The sequence below is a fragment of the Octopus sinensis genome, unplaced genomic scaffold (genome assembly GCF_006345805.1).
Source record: "Octopus sinensis unplaced genomic scaffold, ASM634580v1 Contig11667, whole genome shotgun sequence".
Classification (NCBI taxonomy): domain Eukaryota; kingdom Metazoa; phylum Mollusca; class Cephalopoda; order Octopoda; family Octopodidae; genus Octopus; species Octopus sinensis.
Window position 1 is genome coordinate 18,009 of NW_021832430.1, and position 26,922 is coordinate 44,930.

General features: G+C 33.8%; 1 protein-coding gene and 1 pseudogene across 1 annotated transcript; both read left to right on the forward strand.

The window, feature by feature from the left end:
- The first annotated feature begins 5,842 nt into the window (after positions 1-5,842).
- LOC115229049 (calpain 11-like) lies at positions 5,843-16,606 on the forward strand. The gene is made up of 8 exons (XM_036499085.1): positions 5,843-5,930; positions 6,152-6,410; positions 6,637-6,667; positions 6,740-7,066; positions 7,575-7,757; positions 7,791-7,859; positions 12,223-12,361; positions 16,437-16,606. Exons 1-8 carry the CDS (start codon positions 5,843-5,845, stop codon positions 16,604-16,606), a joined length of 1,266 nt encoding a protein of 421 aa, XP_036354978.1.
- A 204-nt stretch (positions 16,607-16,810) lies between these two features.
- Positions 16,811-22,326, forward strand: LOC115229050 (annotated as a pseudogene).
- Positions 22,327-26,922: the final 4,596 nt, after the last annotated feature.

Sequence of the window (26,922 nt, forward strand, 5' to 3'; positions counted from 1 at the left end):
CATAATCTTATATATTTATTTTTAACCAAATTCCTGTTTTTAATAATTTTTTCGAATCTAAACTGAGATTTGGGGCAAATGTATTCTTTTCGATGTAAAAATTTTTCGAACAATAATATGAATTAAATCGTTATTTTCACTCACAAGTTTTTAATATTTAATAACTAATGCCTCACGAGACACTCGGCCAGCCTCGATAATAGCAAAGTCATTCGGCTATCGACAGACGTTCCAAGAGGATGACTCTCTGGAATCGTGTCTTACTCTTTATATTCGTCGGCCGAAGATTATTAATGTTTTGTAAAAAATTAACAAAAAAGTTTCTGATATAGTATTTGTCCTCATAAAATCTGATGCTTTAAGTTATAATGGTCATATTTAACACATGAAACTACGACACGATTTAATAATCAAAAGAGGAATAATCTAGCTTTTATAATCTTTGTCGAAACAAGTGGGCAACGAACAAATTAGAGCTAATTTGCAAAAAGAAAAAATTTTCCACTCGACAATAAATCACCCATATCGTTGACTTTTTCTGAATCTACTATAGTTCTTTTGTAGATTGCTTATTTATTTTCATTCTTTAGTTCGCGTATTCAGTTTCAGAAGATACCATCACAGTCATTAATGTCCAAAAAGCTAATTTATTTTGATGTAGACACATAATTTCAAAATACTTGTTAACTATCACCGACAAGTTTAAAAACTCAGACTACGAATAAATACATAACTATTAAAATTATAAAATCAAAGTTTTATAGATTTCTTTGCTAATTTTTTCTTGATTTTATCAGCAATTGAACTCGAGTGTTGTTCTTCTCCCAAACTGGCACTTCCACAAGGGTTCTTGTCCTGAGAAGATATAATATCATCCCGCAAGGCGTCATATACACTTGAAGGTTTAAATTCAGAAGACGAAATGTCGATATTAAAACGATGATCAGAATAAAGAGACCGAAACCTCGGATCCTCCGCAATGGCATTCTGTCAAAATTAAAAACATCAACAGAACTTTTATTTTAGTTACATCACAGGGAGGTTCGTCATCCTCCTTACCCTTCTCCGCAAGTTTCCTTCCTAAGAATAATTAAATAATAAAATACTCTTCTTTTTCGAAGCTTTAACTCGAGGGACAAGCGTATCTGAGTCGTCTGAGCCTAAGAATAAAAAAATCATAAAATACCAAAATGCCAAGAACATTCGAGGCCCTTCGAATCACGTGCCTTATGTTTGTACTCAAAACCCGAATCTCCGAGCAGTAATTCCCGTTCCCTCTTGAAATCTCCTTCCTCTGCAAGAATAAATAAAATAACAAAAAACCATCAGAACGAGTCCCAAGGAGTCTACTAAAATCATGGTCTTCAGTTTTGACTGAATCGACGGCCTCAAAAGCCTTTTCCATCAAGTTACCCCTCCAAGCCTGATCTCTGTCCCATACTGGCAATTCTTTCAGTTATAAAACCACAAACAAACCTTCGTATGAAGAGAAGATTTAGAGAACTCAAGGACGGGGTGATCTTTGATATCCTGTGTGTCACAAAAGTCCACATTTGGACCTTCAAAGACTTCTTTGTCATCAACAAATCTCACAATAATTTAAAATCAAGAACCTTAGGTCGATAACAAGGCCTGACAACTCCATTTCTTTCCCGTCACATTCATCGTAAATAAGTTGGGCACTTTCCTTGGAATCAAACTCAATTATTGCGTAATAATAAAATAATCGTTCCCTTTCGTACTTTCTTAAACGTTTTTTCGCTTCTATGGCTATAAACTAATAAATTGGCCCATTTACAATTTGGTTCGCCCAGTCCTTTCTCATTATCTTCTTCCTCACGTTTCTTTCCGAAATCTGATTTAAAAATCTTAAAAATATTTTTTTTAATTTACCTCGACTTTTTTGACTTTGTTTGGCTCTAAGAAAGACTGGAACATTTTCATGCAAACGCTTGCGGATACAACATCCCAGTCTACACCACAAAGAGCCAGTCTCTTTGTAGATTCCGTTATCTTAGCCGCAGATTCCTCAGTAGGTAGATCGGATAATTCTTCTTCTGCAAATTTTTGGTGATTTTTTACCAGAACTGATGAGATTTGGTCCTTCTGATTCAGTTTCTGCAGAACTTTGTGAGGCTTGTTCTTCAAGTTCATAATATTTATTGAGATCGTCAACATTTTTTGGTCTGACTGGCTTTCCTCTGCTATCATATTTTGAGACAGAGTTAAATCGCTTGTCTTTTAAAGCAGATTTGAATCTTTTTCCGATTACAACTTTTTTATTCTTTTTGGAAATAGGCTTAAAAATTGGATCTGTGTACACGTGATTAAATCGATCATCATCCATTTTAACACAAGGTTAATAATTGTAAACGTGTTTTATTTACAATATTTTACATATTTTATAAAATTATTTTAAAATTTATATTTAATTATTATTTGTCCAAGAGAAGCTTAAATCCGCCACATATGATTAGAAACATTTTGCATGAAAAAAAATCATTAATTTGTATTCATAAATAGAAAGGTAAATCTTTATCAATGGCTTTCTCTAAAAGTTTTTTCCTTTCCGAAACTATATTGGACTCTAATTGCTCTGAGTAAAATCATAAAATTGTCAGAAAACAGTCAAAAATAAAGATGGCCTACAAAAGGACGATATTGAACATTTGCATCCAACAAGTCCAAGATCATTTTGTGCCTAGTTTTTATTTTCTTTTATTCCGAAGGTACAATAATGAGTCAGTAAATTTAATTCGATTTGAACTGAGTTGTTAGAATTCGTCAAATTAATATAGAACGCCTCTAGTCTAAACCATTAAAATATTCTTAAGTAGATGGAAAAACATTTTTTTAATAACAAATTATTTAAAGTCTCAATTTCACGACTTTTTACTCCACTAATATTAAAATTTATTTATCTCACTGTATTTATTTAAATATTGAGTTTGACTATTGAAATTAAATGTTGTATATTCAATTAGGAAAACACTGACGATTTGACTTTTAATTGGATATTTTAGTTGACTATAATTAAGCGATTCTAATTAAATAACTTTAATTAGTATATTGAATTATTCATAATTACCATTTTCAAATTTTTTAGGTTTTATACAAACGCTATTCTGTTTTAAATTTGTTAATTTGATTGATTAATATTCAAGTTAATACACCAAATTCATTTAATACATTATATTTCTTATAAATATTCGAGTCAATAGTTCAAATGGTTTTGTTACACATAAAAAATTGTGAAAAGTGTTTTCAATAGTTACTTTTTAAAAAGAGAAGATTTTAATACTTATAATTTCCAGTTTAATCAATCAATTTGAGAAAGCTTGCTGTGAAAATATTTAAGAAAATATAACAGTCAAAAAACGAAAATAAAAATATGAACTAGAAAAGTAAATATAATTGATTTTTATACACATTAATGAAGTATTATAAAGTGCTTTTGTAATATAGGCTGATCTGAACATTAAATCAGTACTTTTACGTCACTGACTTGCGTTTCAAATAATTTACCCATATCAATCAACAATTTAATGTTTCTTTTATTGTGTGGTATTTCTTTTTTTGCAACATTTATTTTCTAATTCAACATGTTATTTAATCCCTCAAGAGTTATTCCCAGATGAGTATTACGAAAATATTTTCTTATAAAAGGAACAACTAGCTCTTTACTAGTTTTATACCAAGTTATTTGCAGCTTTTTTGGATCGTAAAAAGGGTTTATTTGTTTTATAATTATTGTTGTGCATTTCTGACTACTATACAATTTATCATTTTTACGAAATTTCTATATTGAAAGCATTATTATTTGGTATAAAAAAACTTTTTTGGGAATATTTTTTTGGAACGAGTTAATATTTTATTTGTACAGTTTTGTTCGATTCTATACGATTTTTAGCGCGCGTCATGTGGTTCACCTTTTCTGGTGGCGCCGGATACAGTCCTAAACGGTATCTAAAAAGAACCATTTGCTCCCCGCCAACCAGAGGACTTCCCCCTGGACGGCATCTTCTCAACGTTGGCACTTACTATCGATTGTTGCTGTTGACCTCAGGTGACGTGGAACAGAATCCCGGTCCAAAGCTAACAATACAATGCCTGAATATTGACGGGATTCGAGGAAAGACGGCGGAACTTGCCAGTTTTTTGGAGGAGAACCGAATAGATATCTGTCTTCTCCAAGAGACGAAACTTTCGAAACGGATCCCTACTCCTCTTTTTGCTGGATACGATGCACTACGATGTGACCGCGAGTCGGAGCATGGAGGGGGTCTACTGACCCTTATAAAAAGAGGAATAAAATATTTCGAGAATCCCTTACCGTATACAAGCCTAAAGAAGGACTCCAACACCGAAATAATTGGAATCTCACTTATGACCTCCTACGGAAGACTTGAAATCGCCAATGTCTACGTACCTCCCCCGGGTTCATGCAAGAAGGGCTATCGTTTTGACCTATCAAGCCTTGATAAATTGGATAACTTACTCTTATGCGGAGATCTGAACGCGAAGCATCCCGCTTGGTTCAGATATCAGACTGCCGATGCCAGAGGAAACCTTTTGATATCGCAATTGCAGAAGTTAATAATCCTTAACAACCCGAAAAAGAACACTCGAACACCCTACAACTCTAAGGACACGAGGACATCGCCAGATCTATCAATCTGCTCACCTCGGCTTTCCCCTATCATCAAGTGGTCGGTCCGCTATGATCTCCGAAGTGACCACCACTCAATGATAATGAGAATGAACTGTTCTCCACATCTCATACTGAAACCAAATTATTTCTATGATTACAAAAACGCAGATTGGAATGCTTTCGCAAATTACGTCGATTCAAGACTCCAGAACTTTCACCCTAAGAATTTTTCTTCCTTGGACAGGGCAGTGGAAAGCTTCAACAAAACTATCATAGATGCAAGAAATTTGATTATCAGAAGAGCATGTATAAGAAGTGGGAGCTCAAAATATGACTCAAGAACGAAAAAATTAATCAGAGAAAGAACCAGCCTCAAGAAAAGAAAGTATCGACCCAAAGTAATCATCGATCGAATCAGGGCTCTAAACATGCTTATTACGAATAATACCAACCAAGTCCAAAGGAAGAAGCTCAGCCGAATCTCTAGAGCCATGAATAAACAAGCCTCTATTTCGGCCATGTGGACGATGTTGAGACGCTTAAAGAATCCTGACGAGCGTAAAACAGAAACATATCAGCTCAATCTAAACAATTTTATGAAACACTGTGTCAAGATTAGTCATATTCCTTATAAAAAAATGAACTCACAGTCAAGATTAAAATCAAAGCCATCCAAAAGGCCCCCGACGACTTATTTTCTTCCTGAAGAGGTGTCTGAAACAATCTCGAATCAGAAGAAAACAAACTCATGTGGACCGGATGGAATTCCGCTTATTCTACTAAAACACTTGGGCCCAGTTTCAATAAATGCTTTAACCACGATCTATAACACATCATTATTCACGAACTCTATACCGAACTTATGGAAACTATCAAATTAAAAAAAAAAAAAATAATAATAATATACCATTGTTCAAAGTGTTAATCAATTGTACTTTTATCAGTTTAATTGATATAAAATATTTTGTTATTTTAACTAAACAATTAAATTTGACGAATTGGCATTGCTTTAACGGAAAATATAATCAAATAGATTACATTAACATTCATGTTCTAGCCCCACCGCAGAAATGAACTTTTACGTTTAGTTCACTTCATAAACAGATTATATAACGCAATGAACCAGAATTTGCTGATAGTCGTCATAAAATCGATTTATAATTAAAAAGTTGGATTAACGATTTTAAGCAAATGCGGGAATACAGAAGGCCGAAAGAATTGTTGTCGCTCCCTGATCAAGATTATTATCAACTAAAAGAGGAAGCCATTCGAAATTCGTGTTTGTTTGAAGATCCAGAATTTCCAGCTTGTGATTCTTCAGTTTATTACAACAATCGACCTATAAGAGGCCAAATAAAGTGGATTCGGCCCAAGGTTTGTCACTTTTCTTGTAAACTGCAGGAAATTTATTCAGACCCACAATTCATCGTAGGAGATACTTCCCGATTCGACATAATTCAGGGAGCTGTAGGTATTGAATTGAAGTCAAAACAGTTTAAGGGAATTGTTGGATGTTAGCGGCAGTGGGTTCCTTGACAATACGAGAAGAACTATTGAAAAATGTCGTTTTGGCCAATCAGAACTTCAGCGATTCCGACTATGCGGGGATATTTCGTTTTCGTTTCTGGCATTTTGGAGAGTTTAAAGAGATTGTTGTCGACGATCGACTTCCTGTAACAGAAAATGGAGATCTTATATTTATGAAATCAAGAGACCGTGGAGAATGTTGGTCGGCTCTCCTCGAAAAAGCATATGCCAAGTAACTAATAAGTTTTTTTTCTTTTAGAATGTGTGGAAATTACGAAGCTTTGAGTGGAGGAAGTGCTATTGAGGCCATGGTGGACTTTACTGGGGGAATTGGAGAAACATACAAATTAAATTCGCCGAAAACTCCTTCAAACTTGTTTGAAATTTTAGAAAAGGCATTACAAGACGATTCACTCATGTCCTGTGCAATACAAGTATCATATTCTACACATTTGAAGGGAAATCAACTCGAAGGACAACTCTCAAATGGTTTAGTTATGTTACACGCTTATTCTCTTACGGGACTAAAAAACGTGATTTTAATTAATAATATAATTTCAGATTTGCCTGGAGAGAATAGGAAAATATATCAAAATGGTTCGTCTGAGGAACCCTTGGGGAGGCGTAGAGTGGAATGGAGCCTGGAGTGATGGTTCTCGAGAATGGGACCTCATTTCAAAAGAAGACAAACTGGATCTCGGCCTTGTCTGCGACGATGACGGGGAGTTTTGGTTTGGTTCTATGAAATGTCATTTTAGGATGGATTGGCATGATTTTTCTGATAATTTTTCAATTGTTGACGTTTGCAACCTTCATCCGGATTCTGGGTTGAGGTCAAGCAGCAAGACTTGGAGTTCTTTAGAAATGAGAGGACATTGGGATAAACTAGTGAATAGTGGAGGAAATGTCCGATCAAGTATTCCCTTATAATTATACTCCAAGCAAATTACATGAGCAATCCTCAATTCACATTCACTATTCCTCAAGGCAGCGGGAAAAATGAAATCGTTGTGTGTCTTTCTCAGAAGGATCGAAGGCGCATGTTTTCGAGAGGGAAAAAAATGCTTTCAATAGCATTTCATTTGTACGAGGTAATTATTTTTGAATATTTTGTAGAAAATCAAAGTCGGACGACACAACAGACTCCAGATTGTTTGTGATTCAAATCCCTACATAAACAGAAGAGACGTCACTACAAGATTTACAATTCCGAACGGGGACTATATTTTGATTCCCTCAACGTATCATCCCGGAGAGAGTGGAGAATTTTTAATCAGAGTTTTTTGCAGTAACAAAATACAAGGAAAGTAAAAAAACGGTCATATAATTTTTAAGGAATCTGGACGATGGCTCATATGTTACAAAGAAGGCATATTCTCAGTAATATTTTAATTAGGCTGTATCCTCTGAAAACCACATGACAGAAAGTGTGAGTAACATTTTCAGGAAATACGCTAAACATGACATGGAAATCGATCGAACAGAGTTGTTTGATCTCTTGAACAACATATTCAAGTCTGGTCGATCGAGTCCTGTATTCAGACAGCATTATGTTAACGAAATTTTATTATATTTCGACGTATTTAATCTTTAAATGATTATTTTATATTAGAAAGACTCCCGTGGGACTATTGGATTTGACGAGTTCAAAGATCTCTGGAATATGTTGACTGAAGCTAAGGTGAATATGCACATTTAATTTTTTATTAGACGACATTTAAGAAGGCCGATGTCGACAACAGTGGCTATCTCAACTCATTAGAGCTGCGAGCCGGGCTTTCAAAATTGGGTATGTTTTGGCCATCCAATTTGAGGTTATTCTGTGGGAACGAACGTTCTACATCTCCTAGCAACAAAATACAGCAATGATAAAGGTGATCTTTCATTCGACGCATTTTGTGCGTGTGTGGGGAAAATAAAAGTGACTTATGGTGATTTTTAAGCTCACTACTCTTGTAGGACAGTTCACTAGAATCGAGAAAATGAAACAATTGAAGCTTAATTTTAATCAGGTTATTGTTATATTTCAATATACGTCTAGTTCATCGAATTAACAATCCACTAAACTCAGCTAGGACTATTTAACTTTAGTAACCTAGAAATTTAAAATGTTAACTCCATGTTCTTTAAAATATTCAAATCTCGTGATTCTGCTTTAGAGTGCAAAACAATAAGTTCAGAATATTTAATTATAATTGAAAACATTAAAAAATTCAAAATTTTTGGAAATAAAAGTCCTTAATAAATCTTCAGAGAAAATAACAGTGTTTAATTACATATTATCGGGACTATATGACAGAACTGAAGTAAATGATATTTGCTGACTTGTCGTAGCTGAGAGAAACCCAAAGGCCTTTATAATATCACTCAGAGTTTTTTTTATCAGAGGTTCTAAGCAGAAGACGAAAATCAATGTAGACATGCTGTCGCTTTATAATATGCCCCTCTCTAGCTTAACCCCATCTATATTCAATTTGATGAACATTCATCTGTCCATTTCATTTAAACAGACTTGATCTGATTGTCTTCGTAGCTACCAAGTCGTGAATTCTCTTCTGGTTATTGTCCGGAGGAAATGGTTTAAAAATGCGGATTTTGTCCGCGAGGGTCGGAATTATTTTCCTGTTATTAGAGGAGTGCCAAAGAAAGTAGGCGGGGTGATTTGGCGTTCGGCATTTGTCAAGAAATTGTAGCCCGAGCATTTCAAAATGGTCTCTGATAGAAAGGATTTTTGATTCCCAATGTAAGTGGTCAGTAGGTGTCGTTTTTAGACAGCCTGTAATAATTCGTAATGCTGAATTTTGAGTCCTCTAAAGTTTTTCAAGGTTTGCAATAGATAAGCAGGAGCCCCAAGCAGAGACAGCGTAGTTCATAGTTGTTCTGATAAACTGCTTCTATACAGTTATTAGACTCTCCTTATCCTGCCCGAATGACGTCCCCGCAATAGCCCGAAGCACATTGAGTTTTTTTGGGATTTTTCACAGATGTATGAAACATGTTTCGAGAAAGATAAACAGCAATCAAATTTCAGACCCAAGATTTTGGGAGATTTTTCAACTGGGAGTGAGATGTTGTTTAGGAATAGTTTAGGCTCTAAGTTGAACTGATGACGGTCAGTTGTGAATAGAGTAACAGATGATTTGGATGGGGAAGGTTAAAGAAGATTGCATTTCAGCCAGGACGATAGTGTGTTCATGTATTCCTGCAGAAATGGTGTTAATGTTTTGGTGGCGAGAGACAATAATTATGTCATCAACGTAGGAGAGAAGTATAGTATTATTGTTCGTCGGGATACTGGACAGATGTAAGTTAGATAAGGCTGGTGAAAGAACCGAGCCTTGGGGGACCCCGTTAGGCAAGTATTTGTGACTTGAGTAAGAAAACATAATTGTCGTGAGACCAAGACGCCCAGAAAGGAAAGAGAGTAACCATGACTTTATTTGATAAGGAAATTCCGTGTCGATTATTTTCCTACACAGAACGTGTCTTGACGTTCTGTTAAATGCTTTTTTAATGTCGATGGATGCAATAACTGTTCTTTGAGGACGATTATGATTGTTAAACCCATCCGCAATGAATTGTGTCAGTCTTGAGAGATGGGTGGAAGTGGAATGCAAAGAACGAAAGCCGTGTTGAGATTCAGCAAATGGGAGGAAAGGTTTTATGATGCTCAGTACTACCCGTTTTGTTATTTTTGAAACCACTGAAATCAAAGAGATCGGTCGAAAAGAAGAAGGGTCAGAGGTATCTCGATTTGGTTTTGGAATAGAGATGATGATAGATTTTTTCCAAAGCATAGGAACCAAACCATGGTTGATCGAGTATTTGATTAGATTAGTCAGAGCCAGAAAGCCATTTGGACCCAGATTTTTTAGATGGTGGATGTCAAGATTATCCGGACCTCTGGCGTTAGAATTCCGCGAGTTAAAAAGCTGCTTGGTAAGTAATGTTAATAAAGTGTGTATAATTGACATTGGAATTATAATTAGATTTTCTTATGAAACGGAGATCTTTTGGGGTAGGAAGGTGACTAATTTTTGCATAATGACGAATTAAGATGTTAGCCTGATCCCGAAAGGATAGGACAGATTTTTTGGACGAGATGCCGGTGGCATGTGAAAGAGGGAAAAACACGGTGTGATAAAATCATTCCATTCTTCGGTTTTATGTTTTTTGATTAATTCGTCAAATTGATTTCTGCTAGATATTCCGCATTTCCATTTATGGATGTCGTCGATTTGATCCTCCTTTGTTTTTTGAATAGTTCAATAATCGGAGGAGGATAATGGAGGCCGTGATTTTTGATGAAACCGCGGGGAATAAATCTTTTGTCCGCAGAAAGAAGTGTATTAGTAAAGGAAGCAACAACAGCATCAAATGATCGAAAGGAGGAGCAAGAACAATTACTAAATATACGGTCAGTGTCATTCCTGAAGGAGTCACATTTCCCACGTTTGTAGTTAATGTAGGTCTTTATAATTCCAACATTGTATACAATCATATATATTTTTCACATCTATCCACATCGGCATTATTGAGTTTTAATCACCCGACAATAAGCCAAACCAAACAGATTATTTATTTTAGCAATTAAATAAGTGCCCGATTAAATAACCCTTTATTGCTTGATACCATTGGCATCACATTTATCTGTGACGAGTATAAATAGAGTGAGATTTTTTTCATACCAACACTATTCACTGAGGTATGTCTACTAACTATTTTCTTAACTCCCGCCCTAGGACAGAAGGAGGTTTAGCCAACTTCTTCAGTGGGTCCATACACAGATTTGTAATGAAGCGACAATTGGAGCACTGAAAAATGAGCAATGATTTTCATTTCTTCTGTTTTTGTTAAAGCTATAAGAATTGCCGACCCCGATCTGGACTATAATCACTAAATAACCAGTGTTTTTGTTTTAACCAAATAATGAGCTATGTGGCTATTTTAAAGATTGCTTTGACAATCTTTGGAACAAGTGCAATACTGAAAGCATTTTTTAGAATTTTGCTTTTATTAAATTTAGTATGTATTAAAGTTAGGATTTTATTTTTAACAAATTAAATTTTTTGATAAACAAGTGTTAAATAAATTTTATATAAATTTAATGAATAGATTTAATGTAGTATTTTTTGGTTCAGATGCATTCAGTATTCCAATTTTTAATGCCCTCTCCAATATCCAGTAAGAATAGTGACAAAAACAATTTTGAATAGGAAATCTAGTAACCTCATTGACAAGTTAGTTGTCAAGCCTTCTTCGAAATATGTTTGCTGTTAACATAATATTCCATTAGTCATTGATAAACCAATATTTATCTGAAAAAACAGCAATAAAATCGACAGAATTTAGTAAATTTAATATCGGAATAGTGGCGTCCTATGGAAAAATGATAGACATTACAACCATCGAACAATTTTCAAAGTACGTGGAAATTTTTATATTTTCAGTGGAATAATCAACTTCCATCCAAGTCTACTTCCACGCTGGAGAGGTCCCAACCCAATTTCTCATACAATTTTGTCTGGGGACGAAATTACAGGGGTCACCTGTGCCTCTCTAGAACCTAATAAGTAGTTTTATAATGTCTAAATTTTCAGATTTGATGTAGGGAAAATACTTGTCCAAAAACAAGTCAATGTGCCTAGAAATGTTTATTTTACTGACCTGAGGAGCATTTTATCTTCCGTTTCTGCAGATATGGTCGAAGATTGTCTCAGAAAGTATCATTTTTATTTCAAGAACTCGTTTTCCCAAGTCGAGAGTGATGCAACATATGGTATGGAAATATTTTTGACTTTCAGCCTCTAAAATAGACGAATCAATGTCGCGGATCGATTGGCAGAAGACCACCGTAGATTCCGTAGATAAAATCAACAGGGCAATTTCTCATAAAGTTAAATTTCTTTAGTATCTTAGTTTCCACTTAAAGGCTTTTTAAATGGAAAAAATGTTGTTTTGCATGATATGATTGACCCACTCGTTTTGTCGAAATGTTTTGCTATATTTTTTATGTTGTAGTTTTTGATGATTACCCCTTGCAGAAAAAACATTATTTTAATGCTCAAGTCGGCCAGGGTTTTTACATCCGTCCTTTAAAAGCAATAGGAATCAGATGCCAGGTAATTTATCCAATAAGACTGCAGGATGGACTGGTCGGTTTCAGGAGTTTGAGCTGTCGAGGTAAGAAGACGGTGGCTGGGCTATTCTATTCCGGAAACATGCAAGGAGGCGATTCTATTTTTACAAGGAGCATTTAAAATTATTTCCTTTTAGTTAAATTTTATGAATAAAGATGTCTTTTTTATTTTAATTTCCTTCTAAAGTTTAGATTGAATTTATTTATGAGATTTTAACTCTAAAGTAAAGAAATATTTTATCCAGATAATATTGGTTCCAGCTTCCCCCTCTTTGCCTCTGATCCGCCTCTTTCTGCAAGACTCACGAGCCAGGATACAACGTCCTGATTGTCGACAAATTTTATTGATGTCTAGTGGTGGCTACTTCCTTCATTCAGTCACTCATAGCTTATCCAAACATTCATTGAAATACTTGTTACGGTACTCGCTGTCATAGCGGAGAGTTTGTATCCCGGACGCATGCTTTCTAATGTCTTTTTAATCACGATCGTCTGAGCATAGAGTTGAATCCTCGACTTTTAGAGAATTTTGCTTACGCTTGTAAAATTTAGACACTATTCCATCTCACTCTCATAAACTTTTTTTGAAAAAAACATGGATATTTTACAAGTAGTCAATGGAAATAAACACAACAAGAGGCGATCAGAGACTACCTGCAGAGAGAATTGAGAAACTTTTTCCTTGAGAACGGCTATCGGGACACGCTCAAAGAACCGATTGAGTAAATATTTGGTTATTCGCAAAAAATTAAAAATATTTGTCTTACCCTAATGAAAATTAAATCTACAACAAATTATAATAAATATAATACTAATAACCTAAAAAATTTTAAATAATTTTAGTAATTTGCATGCGCAGCATAAAAGTGCAAATAAATGGCACGCGAATGTATTTTATTAAACAGGATTTATATTTTTCAAATAGATAGAAATTGCTTTTCATAATAGATTTCAACAATACGTATGAACTTTAATTTCATAGAAAAGTTGATATGTATTGTCATAAAATGATAAACTATTTAGTCAATTGAAAGATTTATTTTTTACGGAAAGCTTTAGTCAATAAATTTTAACTTCTTAGTAAATTTCGTTCAAAAATTAAATTTTTTTAAATTTGTTCGATAAAATACTCATGCCCTTCTTCAGTTTGGATTAACAATCAATAGTTCTTAGATTTGTTTCAAGTGTCATTATGTTCCACACTAACATTAAATGTGGATTATTCAAAAATTGATTGGGATTTTAAACTAATTACAGTTTTTGTTAATGCCAGATGCTGTAACATAAGTATATATTATTCACACGATTCTTCGAATTACATATGAACAGTCGGCAAAATTTTTCTAGGGAGAATCCTTCATTTCGTACCAGCTCGGATGAGATAACTGTCTACAAATACAATTGCAGTTAGTTTAATGTTACTGGGACAACTGTCTAAATTTTCTGTTTATTGATTATACACTTATATCCTTAATATATAAAACAAACATATTGTACCATCATTTGTATGGAAAATTATATAGCTACTGACCGAGATCCAAAAAACATCATTCCCGAAAATAAAGAACATGGTTTTGTTCGTTTTGGCCGGAGATCGTGTATTATGCCTTCAGATGCAAAGCTATGTGTGGCTGCTCACGAAACCGCTAAGAAAGCAAACAGGTGCATTTATATTAGTGAATTAGTTAGTTTATCAATATTTACTAATTAAGATTCTTTGGGCTAATTGAGACCGCTAAATAAATCATTAGCTCTAATTTATATTTACCTCCTTTCGATACAAATTCGTTTAGTGATCTCAAAAAACGCGGAAAAAGTGGTTTCATAGACAAAAAAAACATGTCTTCGTGCAAAGATCAATACTCTAAAAATATCAGATTTGAAGATAATCACAACAAAGGCGAATGCTATCGGTCTCTCTACATCTTCAGCAAAGATAATATATTTAGAAAATACACTCGGATGATAATCGATTGGGGATATCCTTTTTTATAATTAAATATCCACTTAAACTATTTTCCCTTAACTTTTACGCCTTTTGAGTACATGATTCTTCTCTCCATCATAGCAAACTGTGTTGTCCTTGCTCTTGAGGAGCATCTCCCTGAAGGAGACACCACCTCTCTAACACTTAAACTCGTATTCTTAATTTTTGATGAATAGGAACAAACCGAGAAATATTTTCTTGGTATTTTTTTTGCAGAAGCTGCCCTTAAAATTATCAGTTTTGGGTTCGTGCTACATCCTGGATCTTACTTGAGAAATATTTGGAATATCATGGACTTTATTGTTGTAGTGACTGGGTATTCTATTATTTGGACCTAAGGGCACCTCAGCGTGATCTCTCTCATGGCTTCTCCATCCACTTCTACATTTGATCTAAGAACACTGCGGGCTATACGAGTATTGAGACCTCTTAAACTGATTTCTGGAATTCCAAGTTTACTGAAGTAGAGCTACGATTGTAGGCCTTCAGGTGGTATTGCAGTCTATCGTGCGGGCAATGGCTCCACTTTTGCAGATAGGTCTACTCGTCTTGTTTGCTATTGTTATTTTTGCCATCATTGGGTTGGAGTTCTACAGCGGAATATTTCACAGAACATGTTTCAAACAAAGTTTTTTAGTCAACTAACCTAATTAAGACGAAATTTATATTCCACCGGGAGAACTAAATCCAGTCACTTGTTTGTCAGAAGGTCTTAATGGGGGCTACGCTTGTCCAGCCAATACAACGTGTCGTGAATATTATATTGGTCCTAATTACGGAATTACTAGCTTTGATAACATTGGATTTGCAATGCTGACAGTTTTTCAGTGCATTACTATGGAGGGGTGGACTACCCTGATGTATCATGTTAATTTTTGGTCAATAAATATTAGACCAATGACGCCTTGGGAAACCTATTCAACTGGCTATATTTTTTCCCTTTGATCATATTTGGCTCTTTTTTTATGCTGAACCTGGTTTTGGGTGTGTTGAGCGGGTTTAAAAAATATTTTTTATTTAAAGAGAGTTTGCAAAAGAACGAGTTAGAGTAGAAAATAGGCGTTCTTTTCTCAAATTGAGAAAAAATCAGCAGATCGAAAGAGAATTGGCTGGTTACATCAACTGGCTCTTTAAAGCAGAAGAAATAGAATTAAATAAAACAAAAACAACATCATCTCGTAGAAATTTTTTGGTTAATTTTCAGGGCGGAAAATTTGGACTACAATCTTTATGAACGCCAAAAAGAGTGGATTGTTTAGTTATGAGGAAGGTTTTTAGATTTTTTTGTTATTTATAAGAAACACGTTGTTTCTGGAAATTGGAGAAACAACTGAGGTTAAAAGTTAGTTTTCAGTTCAGAATCCGTGTCAGAAAAATCATTAAGAGCCAGTTTGCTTACTGGATGGTGATTATTCTGGTTTTTCTCAACACAATTTGCATTTCGCTTGAACATTACAACCAGCCAGACTGGCTTACAGAATTTCTTAGTATGAAATTTGTTTTATTTAGATTATTCTGGATACACTTTTCTGGGTCTTTTTATTCTTGAAATGATTCTTAAAATATACGGACTGGGTCTCAAACTGTATTTAAGCAGTTCTTTTAATATTTTTGATTGTCTCGTTAGTTACTAAAAGTTAATTTTAGGTGATATTTTGTGGTGTAGTGGAAGTTGTATATTCATCCTTTCATCCAGAAACATCACTGGGAGTCAGTGTTCTCAGAGCTCTTCGCTTATTGCGGATATTTAAAGTGACTCGGTTAGTTGGGAACAAACCAGTACTTTTAGATACTGGGCATCTCTTAGAAATCTTGTGGTATCACTGTTAAATAGCATGCACTCGATCATGAGCTTGCTATTCTTAATTTTTTTATTTATTGTGATATTTGCATTACTTGGAATGCAAATATTTGGTGGGAGCTGGAATTTTGCAGACGGAAGACCCTACTCTAACTTTGATTCGTTTTTTATGTCACTTTTGACAGTTTTCCAAGTTTGTTTTTTACTCTTCAGTAGTGTTAGATAATTACAGGCGAAGATTGGAATGAAGTCATGTACAACGGAATTAGATCACAAGGAGGGTCTACTGGATCAGGAATGCTATACTCCCTCTATTTTGTTATACTTGTAGTCATTGGGAACTGTAAAGTTTTTTTCACGTCACCCACAGATGCCCTACTCAATGTATTTCTTGCTATCGCAGTGGATAATTTGGCAAATGCACAAGAGCTAACTGACGCACAAGAACAAGAAAAAGCAATGAAAGATGAATTAGTTATCTATCGTTTGATTAGTGAATAGGAAAAAAATGAGTTAAAGAATATACTGTCCCGTGGCGACGGAGATATTCCGGTATAGTTTATTAGTTTTATTCTAACCAGACATCAAATGATGAGAAAATTTCAAAAAACGAGCAAATTGATGCCCCTAGTTTTCCAAATCCGCACCAATAACTAATTAGATTCAAATGGTGGAGAGATCAATCTAGGGTTCCAACCAAAACCAATGTTGCAGTGTTCTTCATTTTTCATTTTTGGTTCGACAAATCCGTATTTCTATTGGAATATATTTTGTAGAATAAGGGTATTCTGTCATAACGTCGTGAACCTAAAATATTTTGACCTGTTTATAACGATAACAATCATTGTAAGCAGTATTACCCTGGCTGCTGAGGACCCCGTGCACGTCAATTCACTCAGGAATCAAGTTCTAAATTACTTTGATTACATTTTTACCGGAATCTTCACTATAGAAATGGTATTTAAGGTTGAAAATTGTTCTAACGTAACCAGCTAATTGATTTGGGAGTCATTATTCACCACGATTCATATTTCAGGGACCCGTGGAATATTATTGACTGCATTGTGGTTTTATTCGCCTTCATATCTTATCCTTTGAAGTGATAATAGTTTGTAACCTTTAGAAACATGTCTTCAGGACCAAAGAACCTGAACACAATTAAAGTTCTGAGAGTCTTCCGTGTGCTAAGACCTCTAAAAACCATCAATCGAGTCCCTAAATTGAAGGTTACCTTTTTTATTAATCGAAAAGTCTGTTTTTGATTGCGTCGTAAATTCTCTTAAGAATGTGTTGAACATACTTCTTGTCTATACACTTTTTCAATTTATTTTTTCTGTCATTGCCGTCCAGCTTTTCAAAGGAAAATTTTTTCATTGCACTGACTCATTGATGAAAACTGCAAGCACGTGCCGGTATTCCATGAATTTATTGCAAAAGAGGGAACTATGTAATTTATGACGATTTTGGAGAACCCCTTTCTGTCGAACCACGGGAATGGAAAAATCATTTCTTCAACTACGACAACGCCATTGACTCTTTTCTAACACTCTTTACAGTTACTACAGGGGATGGATGGCCACAGTATGTCAAATTTGATAATTCTAAGAATTCTACAAATGTCGATGGATTCAACATATGAAAACTTGGGTCCCTCTGTGCTCTATCGAAAAGAAGTGGCTATATTTTATATTGTGTTTTTCATTGTTTTTCCATTTTTCTTTGTCAACATTTTTGTTGCACTCATCATTATAACGTTCCAAGAACAAGGAGATAGCGAACTGGCTGGAACTGAAATTGACAAAAATCAGGTTTAATGACTTTAGTTTTAGAGCACCAAACAGAAACAATGCATAGAATTTGCTATTTTGGCCAAACCAATAAATCGGTTTCGTCCTCCGGTCACATCTTTTCGTTATAAAATATGGAGAGTGGTAGTTTCACATTTATTTGAATATTTCATAATGGTGATGATATCAGTAAATACAATCACTTTGATGATGAGGGTATCGCTAGCTAATCAACTTTTAGATGTATGTCATCAACCCTACCGCCAAGACTACTATGTATGAGAACATTTTGATATATTTCAATACTGGAATATCAATCGTGTTCACAATCGAATGTGCTTTTAAAATGATTGCGTTTGGAGTCAGAGTGCTTAAAATGATTATTAAACTTACTAGAATTATTTTCGTGACAGGTGGAACGTGTTTGACTTTATAACTGTTCTGGGAAGTCTGACTGATGTGATCGTTTCAGAAATAAATAATGTAGCTATATAAATGTATTATACAAGGCTGAGTTTATTAATCTCGGATTTCTCAGACTTTTCCGGGCCGCAAGACTTATCAAACTGCTCAGACAAGGATACACGATCAGAATACTTATTTGGACATTCGTTCAATCGTTTAAGGTTCGATTTTGTTAATTTTAAAAAAATTAGGCACTTCCATATGTATGTCTGTTGATCGCCATGCTCTTTTTTCTATACGCAATAATCGGCATGCAGGTTTTAGTGAACATAACTTGTATTCAAAGATTTTTGGAAACATCGAACTTAACTCACTGACAGAAATAAACAGACACAATAATTTTAGAACATTTTTCCAAGCACTTATCCTTCTTTTTAGGTGATATTTTTTAATTGAATATAATAGATGTGCCACTGGAGAGAGCTGGCAATTAGTCATGGTTTCCTGTCTTTCTGGGAGAAATTGTGACCCAAATGCAGGCGGGAAGGGAGAATGTGGAGACCCTTTTGCGTATATCTATTTCACTTCTTTCATGTTTTTGTGCTCTTTTTTGGTTTTTATTGTTTCAATCAATAATATTGATAGATGCTCAATTTATTTGTTGCAGTTATTATGGACAATTTTGATTATTTGACACGCGACTCTTCTATACTAGGACCGCATCATCTTGATGAGTTTATCCGCGTGTGGGGAGAATTTGACCCAGATGCTACGTTTGATAATTATTTTAATTTTATAGTGGTCGCATTCACCACACGAGACTATACGATTTGTTGCGTAACATGGAGCCTCCGCTTGGATTTGGAAAAAAATGTCCTTATAGAATTGCCTATAGGGTAAAATTAGTGAAAAATAATTTTAAAGAAACTTATTCGAATGAACATGCCAGTTGCGGAAGATGGAACTGTTAAATTTACCACTACATTGTTTGCACTAATACGAGAATCACTCGAAATAAAAATGGGAAAGGGTAATATAATAGTCAATCCAAATTTAAAGGTCATGCAATGGATAGCACTAAGGACAACGAACTTCGCGCTGCTCTCACAAAATTGAGAGGAGTTCAGGCAAATAAAATGTTGGATTTGTTTGTTCCTCCCAATGAAGGTTTGAACATTAAAATTAAGTGTACAGAAACTTCAAAGGGGAAGATGACGATAGGAAAAATATTTACTGCATTATTAATGATAGAAAATAGAAATCTCCGCAAAATGAAAAAAACTTCCCCCAAACAGGTATAATAATTTAATTTAACTAAACGAAGGACATACAATATGAACAAGTTAAGTCTCTTTTTATAGTTAAAAGGGGAAATCAATTTTTAGAAAAATCCTGAAAAGAATGAGCAATGAAATAAAAAATTCATTTTCGTCTGCGACGACTATTTCAAGGCCCAGCGAGTAAATATAAATATGACTAAACCTCAGAAACATGCATGCGTCAAAACAAAATTTAATGAAAGAGTTCAAGGTTTATAAAAAAAAACATTTTAATAACTTAGATTCAAGATAATAGGAAGTTGGAGAGTAAGATTATGTAAATTAAGTGTTAGATGCCCACAGTATAAACAAGAATCAACCAAATAAAAAAACTCATCATTCAATTAAAAGAAAATTGCCAGTTATAAATGATCTAAAACCTAAAAATAATAAAAAGAGACGCAGGCTGCCATATATTTCAGATTTCATGAAAAATAATCCATATGGCCAAACTAATGATTATTCTTGGGAAATATGAGAATCTAATTAAATAACTAATAATTTTTTTCCAATAAATCTATTTATTAATGAAAGATATGGGATGGAATAGCATCCAAATTTTACAAGCACTACCAAAACTCCCTACAAGTCCAAGACTCAATACGTACTTATGTTCAGACGATTGTGATTTAAAAAACACTGGCTCTTACCTACAACGAGGAATCATTCATTTAATGAACGACTAAGTGGAAAAAGCAGCTACCACTAGACATCAGAGGAACCTGTCAAAGATACAGACGCTGTATTTCGGCCCATGAATCTGGCGGAAGGAGAAGGATCGATAGCAAAAAGAAGGAAGCACGATAAGATATTTTTCCACTTTAATGAATTTACTAATTTGGATTCAAATAATGGTTTAATGAAAGATAGAAAGAAATCATTTTGGGCAGGAATTAATAAATATTGATGTCCAGACTGCTATAGAGAGTTTTGTAAAAGACTTTAAATTTATCATTTTAATTAATGGTTCCTTTTGAAGTTTGATCAATTTCTTTACATTAATCTGAGTAGCACCTAGATTAGGGATCGGCAAATAATTTTGGTGAAGAGCGAATTTTTAAACCAAGGAAATTACGACAAATTGACGAGCCACCTTTTACCACTTGCTCAAAATACTTGTACAATTTAATTTATATCACATGATTCATTTATTGCTATCGAAATTGAATTATCTAATTTCATGTCAGTAACTTGTTGAATAAATACAGCCTAGTTCAAAGACTATACCTAGCCGAAACATAACGTTTTATGGTCCCTGGGTGTGTAACATGCGCTTTTTTAACAGCAAGGATGGCAGCATTCCTTTGGGATACACTTAACAACTCCACAAGGTGTCGTGCATCTTAGTAAGAATTCACTTACTTGAGTAGACGACGTTACTCAGTACACGTCCCAGCTGTCCGCGAGATAAATATAATATCTCCTTACTGCTTTTCAACACGTGAATGTGATTCTCTTTGTGCACTTTTTTGCCTAGACTGTTTGTAGAAAGATATCTAGTCAACCAGAGGTGCTAGTTAAAAATTAAGTTTCATTCTTGGCTTACAACATCTCCTAAAGAATTAATGCGTGTTTGTATTTTAACGAAAATGTGTTCATTAAAAAATGTACCAAAAAAACAAAACAAGATTTCAAGTTCTGGTTGTAGATAAAGGAATATAGTAATTGAAAAGCGGAAAAGTTACTTTCCTCAATAAATTTTTGAATAAAAATGGGATTTTATTCGCATTCAGTATTTCACGGATTTATTATTAAAAAATTATTCAAATACAAGAAGAATGGCGAGAGGGGAAGAAGTCGACGGAAAACGTATTTAAAACATGAAACTATATTTAAAAACAGACTATCACTTCACAAACAGAGAATCAATGCAAAGGACGATTTCTAAAAAAATTTTTGTCGAAACTGCCAAATTTTGGAGGGACCTCTATGGGAAAAGGCAGAAATGTGCTAAAATAATCAAAATAGACAAATTTCGATAGAATATGCAGAAAAGAATGAAAAAACTAGTATTCTTGACGTTGATTTGAAAGATTTAAATTCTTTAAAAAACAAGAGTTTCCATAAAAATATATTTTCATAGTTCTACAAAATATAGAAATTTTAGTTAAATCACATATTCAAAATATATTCTCATAGTTCTACAAAATATAGAAATTTTAGCTTGTCCGAATGAGTCTACGTTTTTTTGAAATTTGTTTGTAAAATCCAAAAAAACTCATTTGATGAAATAATCATCAATGATAATTTTGAAAGTGCATATAAGACTTTCCGGGACATAAATAAGACTAGTATAATATTTTCATATACTAATCTGGTAAAAATGTTTGACAAAATAATATCTACTAATCCGTTAAATATATATCTTTAAAATCATGGTCTCTCAAACCAAACAAGATAAAATTGTTTTTCAAAACATTTCTGGCGGCCTGATGATTCAGATTTTTTAGACTGAGGTCGATTAGCTCCGTATCCACATCAAAAACTCTAAATGTTTTCAACAAAATATGATTATTTCTGTGCGATCAAGAGATTTTTCTTTTTTTTGCCAAACGCATTAATAAAGTTTATTTTAGATGTATATTCCGAATTTCAGTTGGTTAAAAGAATTTTAAGAGCTAGATATCTTAATATGGTCACCTCCTTTTTACCTCAATTGTTTTGGAATTTTCGAGGATCTTCGATTCCAAAAAGTCATCCTGGCTCTTAGAACGTCTGTCGATTGCCGTGATCCGCGGGAATGGCTTTGCTATTTTCTAGGCTGACCAAGCGTCTCATGATTCCATTAGCTAATTTATAATTTATATTAGATATCTTAATAGTTTGTAAATCAAGAACTAACTATTTTTTATCGTAATAAATACGATATTCTAAAAGTAATAAGCTCCGACTAATCATTGCGTGTCATAGATCGCTTTTCATAATGCATCAGCTTCGTCATCACCACCAATCACAATTTTTATCGGATATTTTAGCTATAAATAAAGAATTATTGTTATGAGTGAACAAATAATTGTGCAGGATCAATGAATACTCCGATTATAAATGCAAGATACCACTTTTCAAGTGAAATAGAAGAAGCAATCAATGCTCAAATCAATGAGGAGTATACTGCATTTTATGCATATCAGGACATGGTATTTATTTATTTACTTAATTACAGTCAAATTATTTCTCGGCACTTTCTACAAGTCTGCCAAAGACAGCAAAGTTTTTTCAGAAGAAAGCAGAGGAGGAAATAACACACGCGGGAATGTTCTCGGATTATTTGGTTCAAAGAGGGGGATATGTCAAATTAAAGAATATAAGGGTACAATAATAAAACGATCATTCTACAGGCACCACAAAATAATATTTCGAGTATCAGCGAAGCTCTTCAGATATCCCTCAATATGGAAAAAATGATAACAGACAAGATTATAGCTTTGAAAAAATTGTCTGATATTCACAATGATTCACATGTATATTTTTAAAATAAAATATAGTTTTCCGTATTTCTTGACGACATGGTGAAAGAGCAGTACGAAGATATATCCAAATTAACTACACTTTTTGTTCAATCTGGCAGAATCGAAAGGAAGATGGATTCAACTTACTTCGAAAACAATTTCTTTTAATTTAATCCGGCTAATTTGATTTTTTGTTTTAATAATCTATTTTTTGGTATAAAGAGAAATAATTTAAAAAATACGATTAGAGGGAGACTATGCTCCACAAAAACTGCTTTTCAATTCGCAATGCAACTCGTTGAGCTGACCCTTAGGCTCTTAACTATCTTTTCAGCCACTTACCCTAGCTAGCATCTAACGTTGTTTTTGTTATTTATTGTTATCCCAGGATAACCGGTTATAAGAAAAAAAGAGAAAAATCCTAGCTAACTAAGTGATCCCAGACCATGGAAATGGAGGTTTTGTCCGACGTGGACGAGAGTCCCGGATGGCTCTCCAGAAAGGGCATGTCGATAGCTCGAAACGGGGACGATTTTTGAGATAGTTAAACAATGGTTCGTATAGGGGACTTGCAGGAATAGAGGCTGTCCTTACCATTTTTGTTGCTTTTTGATGAGAACAGCCTCCAGAGTGTTGGATAAAAGGTTCCGACCAATTAATTTTTAGCGGCTTCATTAATTATGGATAATTTCATTAGGGAGGAGCGGGAGATGGCCATTGACCCTTATGCGTAGGTTAGAGTCGGTTGTATGAATTGATGATAAAAGTTTATAAAGTCTTAGCGTAAAACAAAATTAAAAAATAAAATGTAATTATTTAAACGATATAAGAACAAACGTTGTAAAATATAAAACCAAGTCAAAACTGTTTTAGGGGACAATTGCTAAAAATTGATAGGAATTATTAATATTTGTACTATTATCTAAGATTCCAACAAAAAAATTGTACAACCGTGTCATTAATTGCATTTCATAATGAATCAGCCTCGTCATCGCCATCGGACAAAATTTAGAAATGGCATTAAAATATATAACAATAATTATTACATAGTACTTAAAACAAATCGAATAATTTACTGATAAAGAAGCACTTCAAAAAAATTACGATTCTAAGAATGACGAGAATTAGAATCTTAATAATTTAGAAAAAATTTTATAAAAATTAACAATGTTAAATTATATAATATCAAATTTTAATTTTATTAATTAAATAGTTGCACGTTTGTCACCTTGTAGTTTATGGTTGGTCCAAATTCTCGCACACTATTTCCGATAAAAAACTATAAAACAACTCGCCTTGAAAGAGTGCCACGCCCATCAAGAAACAAAGGAGTAGATTTATTATTTATTTACCATTTAGCGACAAACCAGAAAGCTAGAATTCGTCCGCAGCATAATTCAATCTGTCTGCAACTCGGCTCCCTACGAAAAGCGAACTGTTGATTTTCTTAATCAAAATCGAACCAAAAAGGCACAGAAATTTCTCAAAAAACGGGTTTTCCGTGATATTTTTATATTCAGCTTGGTGGGCTGAATAGAGCAAAAATCAAGCTTGGGAAAATTAAGATGCTAATGGACAATTAATTTGTGTTATTTCTTCATAATTCTTTTTTTGTTGTTTATAAATTAAATTTGAAAATATAGTGAACAAAAGATAATCTAAATTATTCCCTACATATAAATTACTCAGATCAATTTTCCTCAAAGAAAAAATAATTTTTAATATTTAAATTATTGCAAAGGTGAATGTCGTACCGTTGGTTATTACGTGGAATGGAATAACATCCAGATTCTATAAACACTACCAGAACTCCTTACAAGTCCAGGAATCTACGCGAGCTTACATCCAGTCAATCGTGATCAACAGAACATTGGAAAGCAGCGCCCGGAGTATAAACTCCTTCCTACAGTGGCCTGCCCTGAAAAATGGATAAGTGTACCCGTCGAAGAGATTTGCTCGGGTTCGAAGAGGAGGAAAATCGACTGAAAGCAGATGCAATGATTAAAAATCAATTTTATCTGGATTTTTCAAATAAATTTATTCTAAATTATTATTAATGTAGTTTTTCATCCCATCTATTTCCGTGAATTCATGATGGACAAATTGATTTTCATTAACTAAATCAGTAGAATACTGATCATTTTATGATTGTTAAGTTGGAATGTATTCAGTTGCTCATTAAATTCATTTTAAATGACAAAACAATTCTTATTGTTTTCCATCCAAAATAATTAAAAATAAAGCCCTCTTTCAAAGTCAACTTTTCATAAAACTAATGGATATTCTTGATTTTGGATTTTTCTAGCATATAGTAAGATATTTTAAAAGATTTCATTATTCCTTGATCCATTATCTTGGCTAAAACGCCAAACAACTGAAGTTCAAAGGCAATTCAACAAATACCAGCCTTTAGTTATTCAAGTTTAAAACATTTTGATATTTGAAGCAATTAATTGCGATTTCTGGATATTCACATGCAAAACATAGTCACTCACCCCAACATTTGCATAGGCACAATTCATAAAGTGCAATACTTAAGGCCTAAAATAAATCGCCATTTGCAGTAGACACAATAAGAACAACTAGTGGCAATTCTAATTGTAAGTAAAAAATGCCAATCTCGTATACTCGTTTAGGCTTATTTTATTAACTAACCGTAACCCACACATTCAAAGTTTCTACAGATAAACTATAGGTCAGATAGAGTAACATAGTCGGTTGTGAAAAATAGCCATGAGAAACTAAATTTGAAAAGCAATTGACGGAACCCACATTTGTTCATTTACAACAAGAATAAGCTAGTAGTCTTTCAAATACAAGTCGAAATCCCGCTTGCAACCAATAATGACAGGTAGCCGAATGATCGAGAATTCGTCGCTGACTTTCTTGGTGCCTGGTTCAAGTCCAACAGACTGCCTGTGCCAGCAGCTCCGATTGGGTTTGACGAGTGACGCCGTCAGAGACATTTCATTACAAGCGGATTCCAAATATAAGTTGGTCTTCGGACAAGACGTCACGGGCTTCCCAATTTTCTTCAGCCGCACGCCAATAAAAAGAAAGACTTAAAGACAAGAGAAAACTCACTCATTTTAGATTAATAAGAATTAATAATTGCTTGTTCTCTTGGTTGTGAAAAATAATAGTGTGGCTGGCACAAATAGGACCTTAGTCAACATAACATTCTTCGGTTCTGTAAAAGTTCTGTTATTTATTATTTGATCCATTGAATGTAGAATTTGTGTTGTCTTTGGAGATAAATATAAGACTTAATTAATATTTGTTTGTCTTTCCAAGCCATATTTTTGAAAAGCAACAAAAGAAATCTATTATAAAATTATTCATCAATTCAAACCCATCTATAAGCATTTTGTACTCTGATAGGACTCTCTTAAAAATTAATTTTTCCATAAATTGCTAAGAGCAAGAGAAATGGTGAGCAGGAGAGGTTAATGATTTTCAACTAGCGTTTTTTTGTAGTCACAAAAATTCTTCTGAGCATGATCTCTTCAATAGTAATAAGGAGTTTAATAGATGAAACTAAAAAGGAAACTAAGCGATGTATGTTGGGAGCTGACAGTTTAAGTGCTAGAAAATATTTTAATTGAAAGCTTTAAATTTAAATGTAGAGAGGCAATATCGGCTTTTAAATTAAAAAATTTGCATTTTTAGAAAAACAAATCTTAAAGAATAATGCTAAATAAGAAAAAAAGGTGACTTCCCGTCGAATAAGTGGTAGAAAATTTTTTTTATTACGAGTTAAGATTTATACTAAACAGTATTCTTCTCTTCCGAACATTATACCGCTCTTCTAAAAAACGTAAGATTTGATGTTGTGCGAAAATTCTAGCCTCTAGAAT